Source organism: Diadema antillarum, unplaced genomic scaffold (genome assembly GCF_040938485.1).
Source record: "Diadema antillarum isolate AM-2024a unplaced genomic scaffold, OU_Dant_1.0 seq00001413_RagTag, whole genome shotgun sequence".
Classification (NCBI taxonomy): domain Eukaryota; kingdom Metazoa; phylum Echinodermata; class Echinoidea; order Diadematoida; family Diadematidae; genus Diadema; species Diadema antillarum.
The window spans coordinates 365,842-379,221 of NW_027272167.1; the positions used below are offsets into that span (position 1 = coordinate 365,842).

At 38.5% G+C, this 13,380-nt stretch overlaps 1 protein-coding gene across 1 annotated transcript in view; it reads right to left on the reverse strand.

Moving 5' to 3' along the window:
• Window positions 1–10,767, reverse strand: part of LOC139709211 (uncharacterized) — an 84,964-nt gene extending 74,197 nt beyond the window's left edge. Inside the window, exon 1 of the mRNA XM_071621161.1 lies at window positions 10,686–10,767. Coding sequence (XP_071477262.1) covers window positions 10,686–10,767 — 82 coding nt within the window. The remainder of the gene's footprint in view (window positions 1–10,685) is intronic.
• Between the last annotated feature and the right edge of the window lie 2,613 nt (window positions 10,768–13,380).

The following is a 13,380-nucleotide window of genomic DNA, read 5'->3' on the forward strand; positions in this document are numbered from 1 at the left end:
ATGTTCTTTTTTTTGTGAGTGCTCGTTAACACCCCGTGATATAAAGGTACAATACAATGCCAACGTCACTGTATACAGTAAACAAAAACGCTATTCTTAACCCATTGATGATATATCTGGTTCATAATTCTGACGTTGGTAAATAACATACAAACTCAAAGTGAAATTCATATAGCGACAGACCAATTTCTTTCTGCAATGTGATTCCCTGATTTTTTAGCATGATTCTGTCTAGAAGGAATTATTCAAAAAATAACGACACCTGCATCAACGATGAGTAACCGATAGGATGACATTTTGATCTGGTTTCCAAAAGCCAAAAACCGGCATATATTCACTCATCTGGTGCCATCCAGAGTCACACGAAATATGGCGCTCTTCGACTGAGTGAGTATGTAATATCATTATTTGTCGTCTGCGAACACGTGCTGTGTCATAATAGTATAATCTATACTGTATGTAAATGCTGATTTCGAGAGAGGCTGATGCCGTTTAGATTCATGAACCACTTCGAAGTCCATAATGTTTAGGCCACCCAATAGAAACCAAAACATATACATGTAAAAGACAAGCAAAAAACATAATATCAATATTCCTGCTATCATAATTCAATCCGTCGGCAGTATTATAGACATAAACATGTAAAAAACAAGCAAAAAACATAATATCAATATTCCTGCTATCATAATTCAATCCGTCGGCAGTATTATAGACATAAAACATGCATGGCACCTACTATTGGATGTCAGATTTAAATGAAATTCGGATAGGGGTATATACAATTTGTATCGCAAGAGCAAGGAGCTTCTGTCCGTCTAGTTTTCTTCTTTATTTCTTTGTTTTTATCGCACAATTTTTCTCGGAGTGCAAGAATACAAGAAACAAATATCTAGTTCCTCAATCTGTACACTCTCAGTATTCTGCAGATGATATACCTGTCTATCTATACATCTAAGAACTGCCGGAGTGTGTTTGGTTTACTTGATTTTTTTTTCATCATACTTCTTTCGTGCTTGACGCAGTTTATATAATCTATGACTGATGAGTCACGCATGCCCGTCCACTGTGCAGTGTATGTCTTCAACCTATGATGGCTAGCCAAACAAGTACAATGGCTTCCATGGAAACCCGTTACCATGACCTACACGAGCCATTCACAGCAGAGAGGCCTCCTCCCCTTAATCCCTCGTCGCATCTTCTGCGCTGCCCTTGGTTTACATAAGTCTAGTTGATAACATTTTTGCATTGTTCTTGGGCTACAGAGAAAAAAGAGAAGAGAAAAAAGGGCAAAGAATAAGAACAAAATAATCGATCAGGTTTCTGTCGAATGTTCGTTCTCTGCCTGTTTCGTTCGTGCTCCAAATCTAAATTAAATTATTATGATATTTGTTATATTGTTATTCCCTAAATGGGTGGAAAGACCACAATAGTTTGTTGTTGTTGTTGTTGTTTTTGTTTTTACAAATACAAATTAAATTGTTACAAATTTAAAGTACAAATTTGTACCAATACAAGTGAAGAATTCTCATCGAAAAGAAAGTAAGTGAACAAGGATTTTAATCGAATAGCGTTATGGACATAACCAGAGTGCTGTATTACTCTATAACTATCGATGGCTCGGCCGAGTGATTAGTAAAACACGCTGCTAACTGTTTTGGAGGCCTGCATGGCTATTAATATCTTGTCTTTGCAGAGGTCAAAATAGCCAGGAAACTCCGGTGTTCTCAAAGGGGATGGGTACATGTGCGACCCGATACTGGGAAGATTTCCCTCGTGGCCAATTTTCAGACGAATCTTCCGTTTCACGAAATTGTTGGATCATTTTGTCTCTTTTTTTTTTTGCGTTGAGGTCAAAAGCTGGACACCTGCTCTTTAGCATTTTGCTGGGGTGCTGCCAAGTAGAGTGCGCATGTCTTTGTCCAAGAACTTTCGCATAACCGTTGCTGTAGTGATGAAACAACAAAATGGACATCTTGTTTGTTATCTGTATATTTTGTTACATTTGTTTGTTTGTTTTTAAATGACTATAAGGTCTTCTTCACCAAAGTGTTTTTGCATCTGTGCCTGCTTTCAGAGGATACTAACAATAAGGACTGCTAACATTACTATCGTAACAATGTCACCAGTTACAGAAACAACTCTTCCGAAGGTCGGTTATTCCGAAGGGTTCGTTATTCCAAAGGTTCGTTAATTCGAATATATACAAAAGCTCTTTTTCCGAAGGTTCGTTAATCCAAAAATGCAATAAGATCCAATGTTCCGACGATTCGTTAATACGAAAACGAAATAAGGCACTTAATTCCGAAGGTTTGTTAATCCAAAAATGCAATAAGATACAATGTTCTGACGATTCGTTCATCCGAAAACGAAATAAGGTACGTAATTCCAAAGGTTCGTTATGATACAACTTTCTTTCCCTTTCAGACTTTGATATAAACGCAGGTTCGTTTGTTTGTTTGTTTGTTTGTTTGTTTGTTTGTTTGTTTGTTTGTTTTTTCGTTTTCGGACTAACGAACCTTCGGAACAACAAATATCGCTCAAGTCTGTGGCCTGTTTAAAGTAGTGAGAGATTAGCTGCAGGGTTGTGCATGCTATTGATTGCAACCCAGTGTCTTAATCGTTTTAGAGTGCATTTACTCCCACACAGTGCGTTCATACTCATTGCGACACTTATCAACAATTGCGTTTCTTCATGAGATAATCCCTCTTCGTATACTCATTCTTGTATCTCACAGCATTTTTGTTCAATGTGCTCCTTGACAAGGGTACACATGCTTCTAAATTTATGCGCGTGTATGAGGTGTTTAAGCCATAACATCAACAGGTATAGGTGTACGTGGTACATAAGTCAAAACATCAACAGGTATGCTGCAGGCGTCTAATTGACAGGCTCAGAAATCCATTAGAATCGCGAGGTGTGAAGGTAGTCCAGATCAATTACACACACTTGAAATGGAATCGTGATTACATTACAGGTTTTTTTTTTCTTAATCACGCCTACGTGTAGGTGACTCACGCGACCTACCCCACGATTAAATTACTTACTTGGGAATGCAGAAGGTATCTAGGCAGTCAGGTGCAAATGAATTCACTATACAGCCAGGTGTTGACAACTTGAAATTGGATGCTATTGTTTAATTCAATATGACGCATCGCTCCTTTTTTCGGGTTTTTTTTTCCCACACTGATACGGGTATTGCGTAGACGAGTAGCTGCTCCTTGGAGCCTGTTTTTTTTTTTTTCTCTCTCTCTCTCTTTCTCTCTCTGTTCTTTCTTTTCGCTAATGGGGTAGGTTACTAATTAAAACACATGTAACGTCATTTTCTCATCCGTTGTGTTATAAATGACATTAAATAATCAATAACATCAATTACATTATTACCATCCTTGAAATTCAGAAAACTGCCTGGTTGTTACTATGTCGGGCAGGGCTAATCCTCAGATGTTTTCTTACCTGCATGGATGTCGGGGCATTCTTTGTTATAATGATAATAAATAGATAAAATTCTAACTACAATGGCAATAATGCAGAAAACAGGTCTTATATGCAGGCAGGGGATGGGCAGGATTTCATCGTTTAAAAAGAGAGTTAAAAACATCCTTTCATGAAGAAAATATGATGCATTCATGTCTAATCCTGAAAGATAAATTTGTAATTGTTACGATCACTTTTTTTTAATACAAAGAGTCATAAACTCGGAGGCGGTGATGTATGAAACTACAAAAGTAAAGATGGCATATCGTGGCAATAAGGGCATAAAGTATGCGTAAATGTCGGTGGAAAAACAAAGGAAATGATGAATAATTGAGGGGGTCGGTGGAATATAGTGCTAAACCACACGTTTGTCAAAATTGAGTTACATGAATTTTCATAATCCTTATTCTTCACTCTAACCTCCGTGAAAACATCATATTTGAATTCAACCAATAAGATGGTAAAAAATGCCTGCATTCATGTTTTATTAATGTACAATGTATGGACTTTCCAAACGTTCAACAGCGATTATCTAAAAGTGACTATTGTGTGGGTTAGCACTATTATTGCACCTACCCCCTCAATTATGAAATAACTTGTTTGAAATATCCAATGTTCTGGGCTAATTTAAGAAATCTACCACTTCTTGCGAACTAAAAAATGTCACCGTGGTCCCATGATTCGCTTGCTAATTCTTGTCAGGCATTACTTGTTTGGAAGTTATTAGCCACCAAGTCTGATGAATTACTGGTATCCAAGGCGGAACCATGTTTGTTATGATGGCAAATATTTTATGCTCTGAAAACACTGACATTGACTGATAAAAAGTTAATCTTTGTCCCGCACCTTGCTTGATACTAAGAAGAGAGCAAAATTTTATGTTCAACTTTGTTTTTCTTGCCAGAGTCTTGTTTTGAATAATTTTTTTTTTATAGATTTCGCCCTTATTCTCTCAGAGAGTGTCTTTTTCACATTCTTCTTTGTTTTGTTGGATGTCTCGTTTCTTAATCTGACATACAGTAATGTATTTATGTAATTATCGATCGATATCTGTAATTGCTTATCAGCTGGAAATTCAAAAGGCTGTTAAACGCTAAAAATCGAACGTAACCCAAATCCTCACGATGAACATACCATTTTGAATTCCTTCGTCTGCAACTTTCACCAACATCGTTGAGACAAACATCCACATGTCACAATCGTTCAAGAGCCGGAAAAGTTAAATCTTAGAGAATGCTAAAATCAATTTAACCATTTGAATTGAATTGAATTGAATGTGAAAACCTTCCGACAGATTTTTTTTTCCTTAAAAGAAAAGAAAAGAATGAATGATTCACAAACGGCTATAAGACATTTGTCTGCCACAGACACCAAGTCAAACATAAATGAAGACTGATTAGATATATCGGCCTAATTGGGCGAATTAGGTGTGAATGCGATAAGAAAGAACTTTGATTACGGCCACTCTGACCGAATATCCGCAAGCGGTAATCGGGGAAGCTGGTTTCTCTTCGTCAGGCACAAGACAGGATCCAACAAGGAGGGATTAGCGATATAAATCGGGTTTAGATGACTCGCCGACCTGTGCTCATAGGGAAATTACCGAACTTACTTTCTCGTCAATTTTGTGGATTTGAGGGACTTAGACCAACCATTGCTCATCTAGAAGTCAATGACAATTATTCTCTTGGATTCTAAAATTGCTTGCCCCAGTTCTTCCAATTATGAGTCCCTAACTTGTTAAAATGCTACAGAATAAGACAAGGATTATCACCAGACATGGGCCGTCTTTGGTATAGGTTTGAGGTCAATCTAGATCATGGACCTGTGAACCATTTTCATTTTTTTTTTCAAGAAATAAGGTCAAAAGCCTTATAGCGAAATCCACGTTAATTTGAAGTCGATGTTTTTGAACAACGTGAACACTTCGGAATCTTTGATGCAAATTAATCAAAATGCATTACGGCATGCAATGCTAAATCAGACTCAGATGGCAGGACATGGTATAAAGAATAGAAAGGAATGCAGTTATACAAAAACGTATCATAATAGTTCGATATCTTCCGATGATGACGTTGTGTAAGAGGACGCCCTCTGTCGACCAAATGTTTGATAGATATCGTTTGATAAAGTCACTGCGACCGCCGACGGACGGGTAAACTCTCCTCCACAAAACCCAAGATGGTTTTTTTTTTCTGATCTCAGAATACACAGCGCGCACTCTAATATATAGTTTGATAGGAATAGCCACCATAATACTTATAATCGCAGTTTTGAGACGATGGCCCATGCATTTAGATGATAACGGGTCTCGGGCAATCACCCCCTGGGCAATTACCCCAAACCCGATGACCTTCCCCTGACCCTAATCCTAAATCCTGAACTTAAACTTAACGCTAAACCTAATCTTTACGCTAACCTTATCACCTACCAGTATTTAGCTGGATGACATAAAAACACCAGTTGTAGAGTTCATAATAACAAACAGTTCATACTGCAAAGTACATACTATAGGGTTTGGTGTTCTTTTTTAATAATGGACATACAATGTATAACAGAAAATGTAGAGTCAAAACGATCAACTTTTGCAAAAGCCTTCCCCTTTTAAAGTATCAGGAGAAATGGTCGTGATTCAAGCACGGGGCTGTACTTTTCCAGGGTAAACACTCCCATGTCGTCTTGGCAGCATCATCGATTAGAATACATGAGAACAGGTGGTAGCTGTGAATCAATCGAGCCCTCGGCGTGTGTTCATTGTACCTGTCACGTATGTTTGTGGTTCCCAGGTGCAACGTGGCAGGATAGGTTGTTGCCATTAACTATCGTTGTTGTTGATGGTAATGTTTTTACAATATCAGCTGCTTTTTGCGCTTTTACGATCACCTTTTTTTTTATTGTTTGTTCTTGCTTTAGAGGGATCGTATAGTTTTGGTTGAGACCTAACTTCAGGTTTTTAACATTTTTTTTTTTGTGAGATAATGAGAAACCTCTTATGAAATGAGAGAACATGTAATTCCAAAAGGAATTCAACTTTTATTTGATGAGAATTGGTTTTGAAATGGCTGAGATATCCTAAATATAGCAATCCTAATAAAAAGCAGGACCCACGTTTTATTAGGATCGCCTTGTTTTACTTTGTTTTTTGGAAGTCTCAGCCATTCAAAATCCAATTTTCATCTCATAAACTTTTTAAATTCCTCTTGGATTGGTATGCTCTGTATTATTTCATAAGTGGTTTCTTGGTATCTCGCAAATAGTTAAACGCCCAATCCTCATCTCCTCCAATACTATACCATCCCTTTAACGTCTCGCTTTTTGAGTGAATAGAATTAAGCTCTATTTCCAGATTAATGAAAATGAAGACGATGGTGAAAAGGAAAATTAAGAAGGCGAATATGTTTTTTAAAAATGACACCGAAAGAAAAAAAATTAGAAAAGGCGTCTTCCCTTTTCGCGAGAATCATGTAGTTTACCAGCATGAATATGTGTCTAGCACTGCGTTATAGTTGCAGGAAAGTTCGTTTTCACTAAGCTGTATTTTTTCAGTGACCGGCTATGGATTTTACCAGTTCTTTTTCTTCTTCTTCTTCTTCTTCTTCGTCTTCTTCTTCTTCTTCTTCTTCTTCTTCTTCTTCTTCTTCTTCTCTTTCTTCTTCTTCTTCTTCTTCTTCTTCTTCTTCTTCTTCTTTTTCTTCTCCTCCTTTTTTTTTTTCAAAACCTTGTTCTACGTACAGTGCACAGGAAACAACGTTGACGCTTCTCGGCATCATGAAAAACGGTTTAGTGAGAAAGGTTGTGTGTGTGTGTGTGTGTGTGTGTTTTTGTTTTTGTTCTTTTTTTCACTTTAAATCACTTACATTTAATTCTTCTTTTGCCTGTACTGTACTTTTTTTTATTGCGAAACGATACCCCACAATAAAGTAAATTGTTTATTTTCTTATTTGAAGCTAATGAATCCATGGAATACTGAACAAACACAGACTGGTATCTTCGTAAGTGCTGCAATAAACGGTAGACCTATTTCCACATGAGACCTATTTTTTGGTCTTCCTTTTTGCAGCCATGGTTGCATTTCTTCGCTTTTTATAAGAGAACACCCTACTGCTACACATTGTAGAGTTATTGTATTACGGCGCTGGGGTCAGCTAGAGACCGCATGATGAGTGTTCTATGTCATTTCACACAATATAACAACAATGGAAACAACACGAAATATGAAACAATCATGACATTAACGTGTTAAACATGAATCTTGTTTACAGGGATGAGGGCGGGAGTAATTCTACTGGGTAACCCTGCCCTACATTCGTGGTGCACTAAACTAGACGTGTGTTCAGCGGCCGTCCAGGTCATCTGACCGCAGTCGGCTACGATCAAAATCGGTCTTACCCACTTTAAGAAAATATAAACCAGCAACGAGAAAAGAAACTACAAAAATAGCCAAACATTCATGGATAATGTCAAGGCGTGATCTTTACCACCAAGGTGTCAAATACAAGGTGATGGCTCCTTTTGGATGACAAAGAAAACCGACAACGAGGATACATATTACACTCTCTCCACCCCCCCCCCCCCAAAAAAAAAAAAAAAAAAAACCAAGACAACAACAATAACAACAACCATCACCACCACAACAACAACATCGCTTTAGATGATAAAACAAAGCAGGAATCGGTACATCTGTCTACATTGTACTTGAAACATATTGCGTAAAATAATAAGGAAAACTTTCCCAAACAACAGACATTTTTTTTTTTTTTTTTTTTGCAGCAGAATTGTTGTAGCCAGAAGAAAAAAAAAGAAATACACGAACAGGCAGGAAAAAAAATACCGTAGGCAATTAAAGAGAACAATGATCCATACGGTAAATGTGCCATACATAATAATGTCTGATGTAGAAAAATCCGCCTCGAGTAAGAAGATGAAAGAAATGAAACGGAAGTCAGTGCATGCTTTTGCAACGTTATGAAACGGTTCGTGCCTGAAATTTGACTCGTGCCATTTCGATACGAAATGTCATGAGGCTCGCATAGGTGACGAAAATTCTACGGACTTTTCGGGAGAGGTCTTCAACCTTTCCAGAAGTGTTGTTTCTCCGTAGGCTGCCTAAGCAACTCTAGATACATATGTCAGTTAGTGTATGAATCAATCATTTTTAATAGCTCGCCCCTATAAATCGGCCAAATCCAATTTCCGTAAACCCATGGAATTTTGTCACCAACGCTTAGGTGAATTCTGACTAAGTTCTTCTTTCTCGTGGTCCCGACCACACGAAGTGATTTCTTTGCCGAAATTCGGGCTCACGTCCTGCCCACAAAACTTACAGGGACAAGATAAGAAAACTCAGCATTTTCCTAACATTATTGGCAGCATCATAACGGTGTTATGCAGCGTGTACGACTTGCACTGTAGTAACGTTATCAGAGCTTCGCGACTGATCGATTTCAACGCCTCCGTGTTTCAACTGCACTGTGGATTTGGCGGAAGACACCACCCCCAAAGTTCCGGGCAGAAATACGCCGACGAATGGGGTTCTGAGAACTGCAATGGTGTCTTAATGAACTACTCCAGAAGGATCTATCTACTTTGTTGCAGCTATTGTTTTAACTGATGTCGCTCTTTCTATACAAGAACAAATTAATGTAGATATTTTCCGTTTCATTTTATATCAATTTCGATCAATTATTTTTGTACTTTTTTTCAAGAATACAAAGCACAATTGAAAATACAGCAATAACTTAGGGAGAATGGTTGAATAGGATTTTCTGGTGGACACCGTATTTTCCTAACAAATTCAATAAATCATTCAGATATAAAATACGGTAGATTGTTGCATTTTCTCTTCATTGATACGTTCCACGTTGCAGTGTCCGACACAATAAACATGCGTAATGATGCTTGATCAGATGACAGCCCTTTGCTCGAGAGAAAACCCACTAAAAACATATTCTTATTAAAGGATTTTGGAAAATGAAAAGGAGGAGGTTCAAGTGCAAGGTTTGGGGGAAATCACGAATGCCCTAATCTGATTTTACTTCAGAATATGACTATGCTTTAAAGGGATCGTGAATTAGCATATTCATGGCAAGATTGGCATGTCTTTGCTGGCAATTTTGGCAACTCAAATATGACTTGGCGTTCATAATTATTCATTTTCTCTCTCATGTCACTTTCTCCATCTCTATCTCAGTCTTTCGGTGTCTCCTCTTTCTAAAACAAACCTCAACATAAACAACTAAAATGAACACGTATACTGAGTGCGTCATTAATCAGAATTGCCCTGGACTGACCAGTTCAGAAGGGCGCAGATATCGTCGATATTACATGTACTTGATTAGATTTTCTAACTACTTCAAGGCAATTAATGGTTGTTTTGCCACCCCTTTCTTTTTCGATGGTATCTCTCTTTCGAGTTAGAATCATTTATGCTGTGCCATATATGAGTAATAACAAAATAGAAATACAAACACAATTAGCCATTGACAAAGCTAGATATTATACCCGCAGACGCGACTTAATTCTCACTTTCTATTTTCGGCACACTGCTCTGTTTGAAGGCAAAATGGATATTATCACCAGACAAATTCAATCAACACTGTCTCTGGCTGTAATCAATTGGTTAATATTCTCACTACTGACATATTGCTGGTGTTATATCAACTGTCCAAACGCCATCACTGAAACAGCTGTCTACGTGACAGAGTCAATAGAATCATTTCATATCATATGTATATCATAGTGGAGGTTTTTGATCGAGCCAGGATATTTCACCAAAGTATACAGAGGAGGTGCTTTTCCTTCAATTTTTAAATTGCCCCCAATCTTAGACTACCTAAGACAACAACTACAGTTTATAGACATTATATGATTCGTTTCATTGATGTCACCTTTTTTTTTTCATTTTGTTCCATTAACGTAGCGTGCAGCTCTACCAGATGTTAGTAATACTGAAATGAACACTGAATTTGACTGAAATGTCATATCATACCAATAAAATGTGATACCCTTTCATTAAAAAAAAAACTGTCTCCTGACTCTTCACCTTCCTACAAAAGCTTCTTAAATATGAACCTCACCAATTCCCACAATACAGTTACATCTTGTACTCTCAAGATGCAAATAATGCTCTACACACCATGAAAGAAAAAAATACGGAACTAATAGTAATGTATTAAGAAATGAGAAAAGCTATACAATCAAACAGACTCACGTTTATCCTGAATAGTTGCCTTTATGAAAGGTAAAATCCAAGGTATTATCCACATGATAAGCCGCGGCAGGGGCCCCTTCATGGCTGCTTTCACAGTGTGCCAACCAACAGCAGCGATCGGCAGCTCAACTTTCGAACAAGTTTACCGTTTTCAGACAGGGTCAGCGAAGAATTGTCGAAGAAAAGAGCACCATGGATCCAAACGGGTCTTAGAAGGAGGACCGGGGGGTACCGCAACACGTTTCGCGGGGAGCGACAAGCGCCAAATGGCGTGCTTAAGGAAGCCCCTGGACAAGATCGCAGTAGTCGTAGGAGATCAGAAGAAACGCTGGGATCCTACACCAATGTGCAGTGGCTGTGGCGAACATCCGCGTGCGACGTGAAGTGATATTGAGTGGTTATCGCCAGCTTTCGTCCTGATTAGGCGTAGAGAAGAGTGTTTTCAGTACATCTTAGGAATGTCAGTCCGTAGGACGTGCCTGTTTAGATACAGCCATTTTTACATAAAACAACGCGGAAGCAAACGGATCTTTATTAAGATGGTTGATTGATGATGAGCGTTCGGAATCTCTAGGAATTTTGTCGCAAGATCTTCGCCATGATGCTGTAGAAAGGGATATTTTTAAAAGCAAAGATGATAAAAACGGAGGGGCTCCTTAGATAGAGCACCTAGCTATACAAGTATGATTGTATAGTTTATCTATACACACACGCGTTATACAGAATGATGACTGTGTTGTCAGCTCGAAACAATACAATATCTGGTGGGGGGCTCCCCGCTCCCGCGTATAGCCGTAAGTGATTTCCTTGCTTCAGCGACCGTGAGGTCTTGTGTGAAGCTGACGGCTGGCTGCAACGTGCTGCAAACACCAACCTTCCGATCTGTCAATCCCCAGCCATTACGGTGTTCGACCCGGCGAAGTGACGTACCGACACCCACGTTCCAGGAATCTCCTAGCGGCTGCTGAGCTGGGCCGCGGCTCGTCGCATCGGTTTTAGATACTCGTACCCTTTTCTATGGCAAGACTGCGGTAAAGGAGGGGGAACGAGTCAGAGAGGGAGAGGAGCAAGGGTGGGGGGGGGGGGGGTAATATTGCTTTGGATTGCAGTCCTTCCTGACAGCTATTCAGGGCAACGGAGAAGCCAAGTCTCGTATCTTCGGTGCATCACATCTTTCCTTCTCCCATTTTCTGCACGTCCTTCTATCACTGGGTCTCGATTATGTCTAATACGCACATAGTCAAAGTAATTCATAACAACCACAGAATAATAGTTCGTCCTTAATATGCAAAACACAATAGAATTATCATTAAAAGGCGCCTTTTTCCTTATCGATTTTCTTTTTGCAATGACATCCCTGCTTTTAACGCCAAAGAGGCGTTAATATCAAAGACAATATATTCTAAATCATAGAAACGACTGGATTATTCAAGTGTGCTGAAGATTTTAGATACTTTGGAAGATGTGTGGCAAGCTCATAAGATTTGAGTTATTAATCCATTCATTATCCTACTTCATCTACACGTAGTGTGCATTGGTTATCGATTTGTGCTTTAAAATTTTTGGTCACAAGTTCGCGTGTTTTGCGGTTTTACGTACTTTAGCGCGCGTTGTTTTCCCTACAACTCAAATTGAATTTTTACATTCTTGAACGTGGTTTTATACATTTTTTTCTTTGTACAGAGTAATCAATTCGTTAGTTGGAGTTTCATGGGTTTCTGTTTTAACTTTTCAAAGGAGCTCGGTAAGTAACATTTCTCGAAATACTACCTGCGAGTATACTTTCCAGATGATAAAAAAGAATAATGTACCGGAGCGAAAATGCTGTCATTAGAAAGTTAATCTAAAGTAGACGACGTTTGGAGCATCGGGTTTGTTGAACTGCGTCCGTTTTTTACTGTGGCATGTGTTCTCACTTCTGTGTGTGTACAAAGGGCAAGGTCAACCATCATAATCCGTTCCCTCTTATCCCCTCTTGTCACACACATGCACACACACACAAACTCACACACACACAAACTCACACACACACACACACACACACACACACACACACACACACACACACATTCAGACAGACCTATTCTGTCTCATTTTCTTTCTCTCCATCTTTTTCTTTTCTCTATCCTTCTTTCTCTCCTTTGATAACTTCACACATTTTTTTTTCTACGAGTGTTAGTCTTTTGCACGTTGCACTTCACTATTTAACTCTCTCGAGTCGGCTGTTCATGAACGCCGTTGACATCGTATGCACCAGCACTTACCGGTCGTATGGATGGGGTTAAACGAGACTTCTGGATGATTTTCAAAGCATTTGAACATCTATAAACTGGTTATACGTGATACAGAGTTCATGAATTTATAGTGATTAAGATGAAAAATGAGAATGTTTTCAAACTTTATTTCGAATCACAATGAACAAGACTGATGACATATTATTATACATTCACATAAGAATGTGTGGTTGTGTGCCTAAGGAAGCAGAACAAAAAAAGAAAGAAAGCATAAATTCTACACAGGTGAAATTGTACAGCAAGGGGTATTTCAATGAAATTACACTGCTACATTACTCAGTATGCTGAAATATGTAACCCCCCTATATGGCATCACCCTTGCTCGGTGTAAATACATCTACGGTTTTTCAGATTATGGGTTTATCTGTTGTAAGACCACAATAATTTCCGCAAATATATAC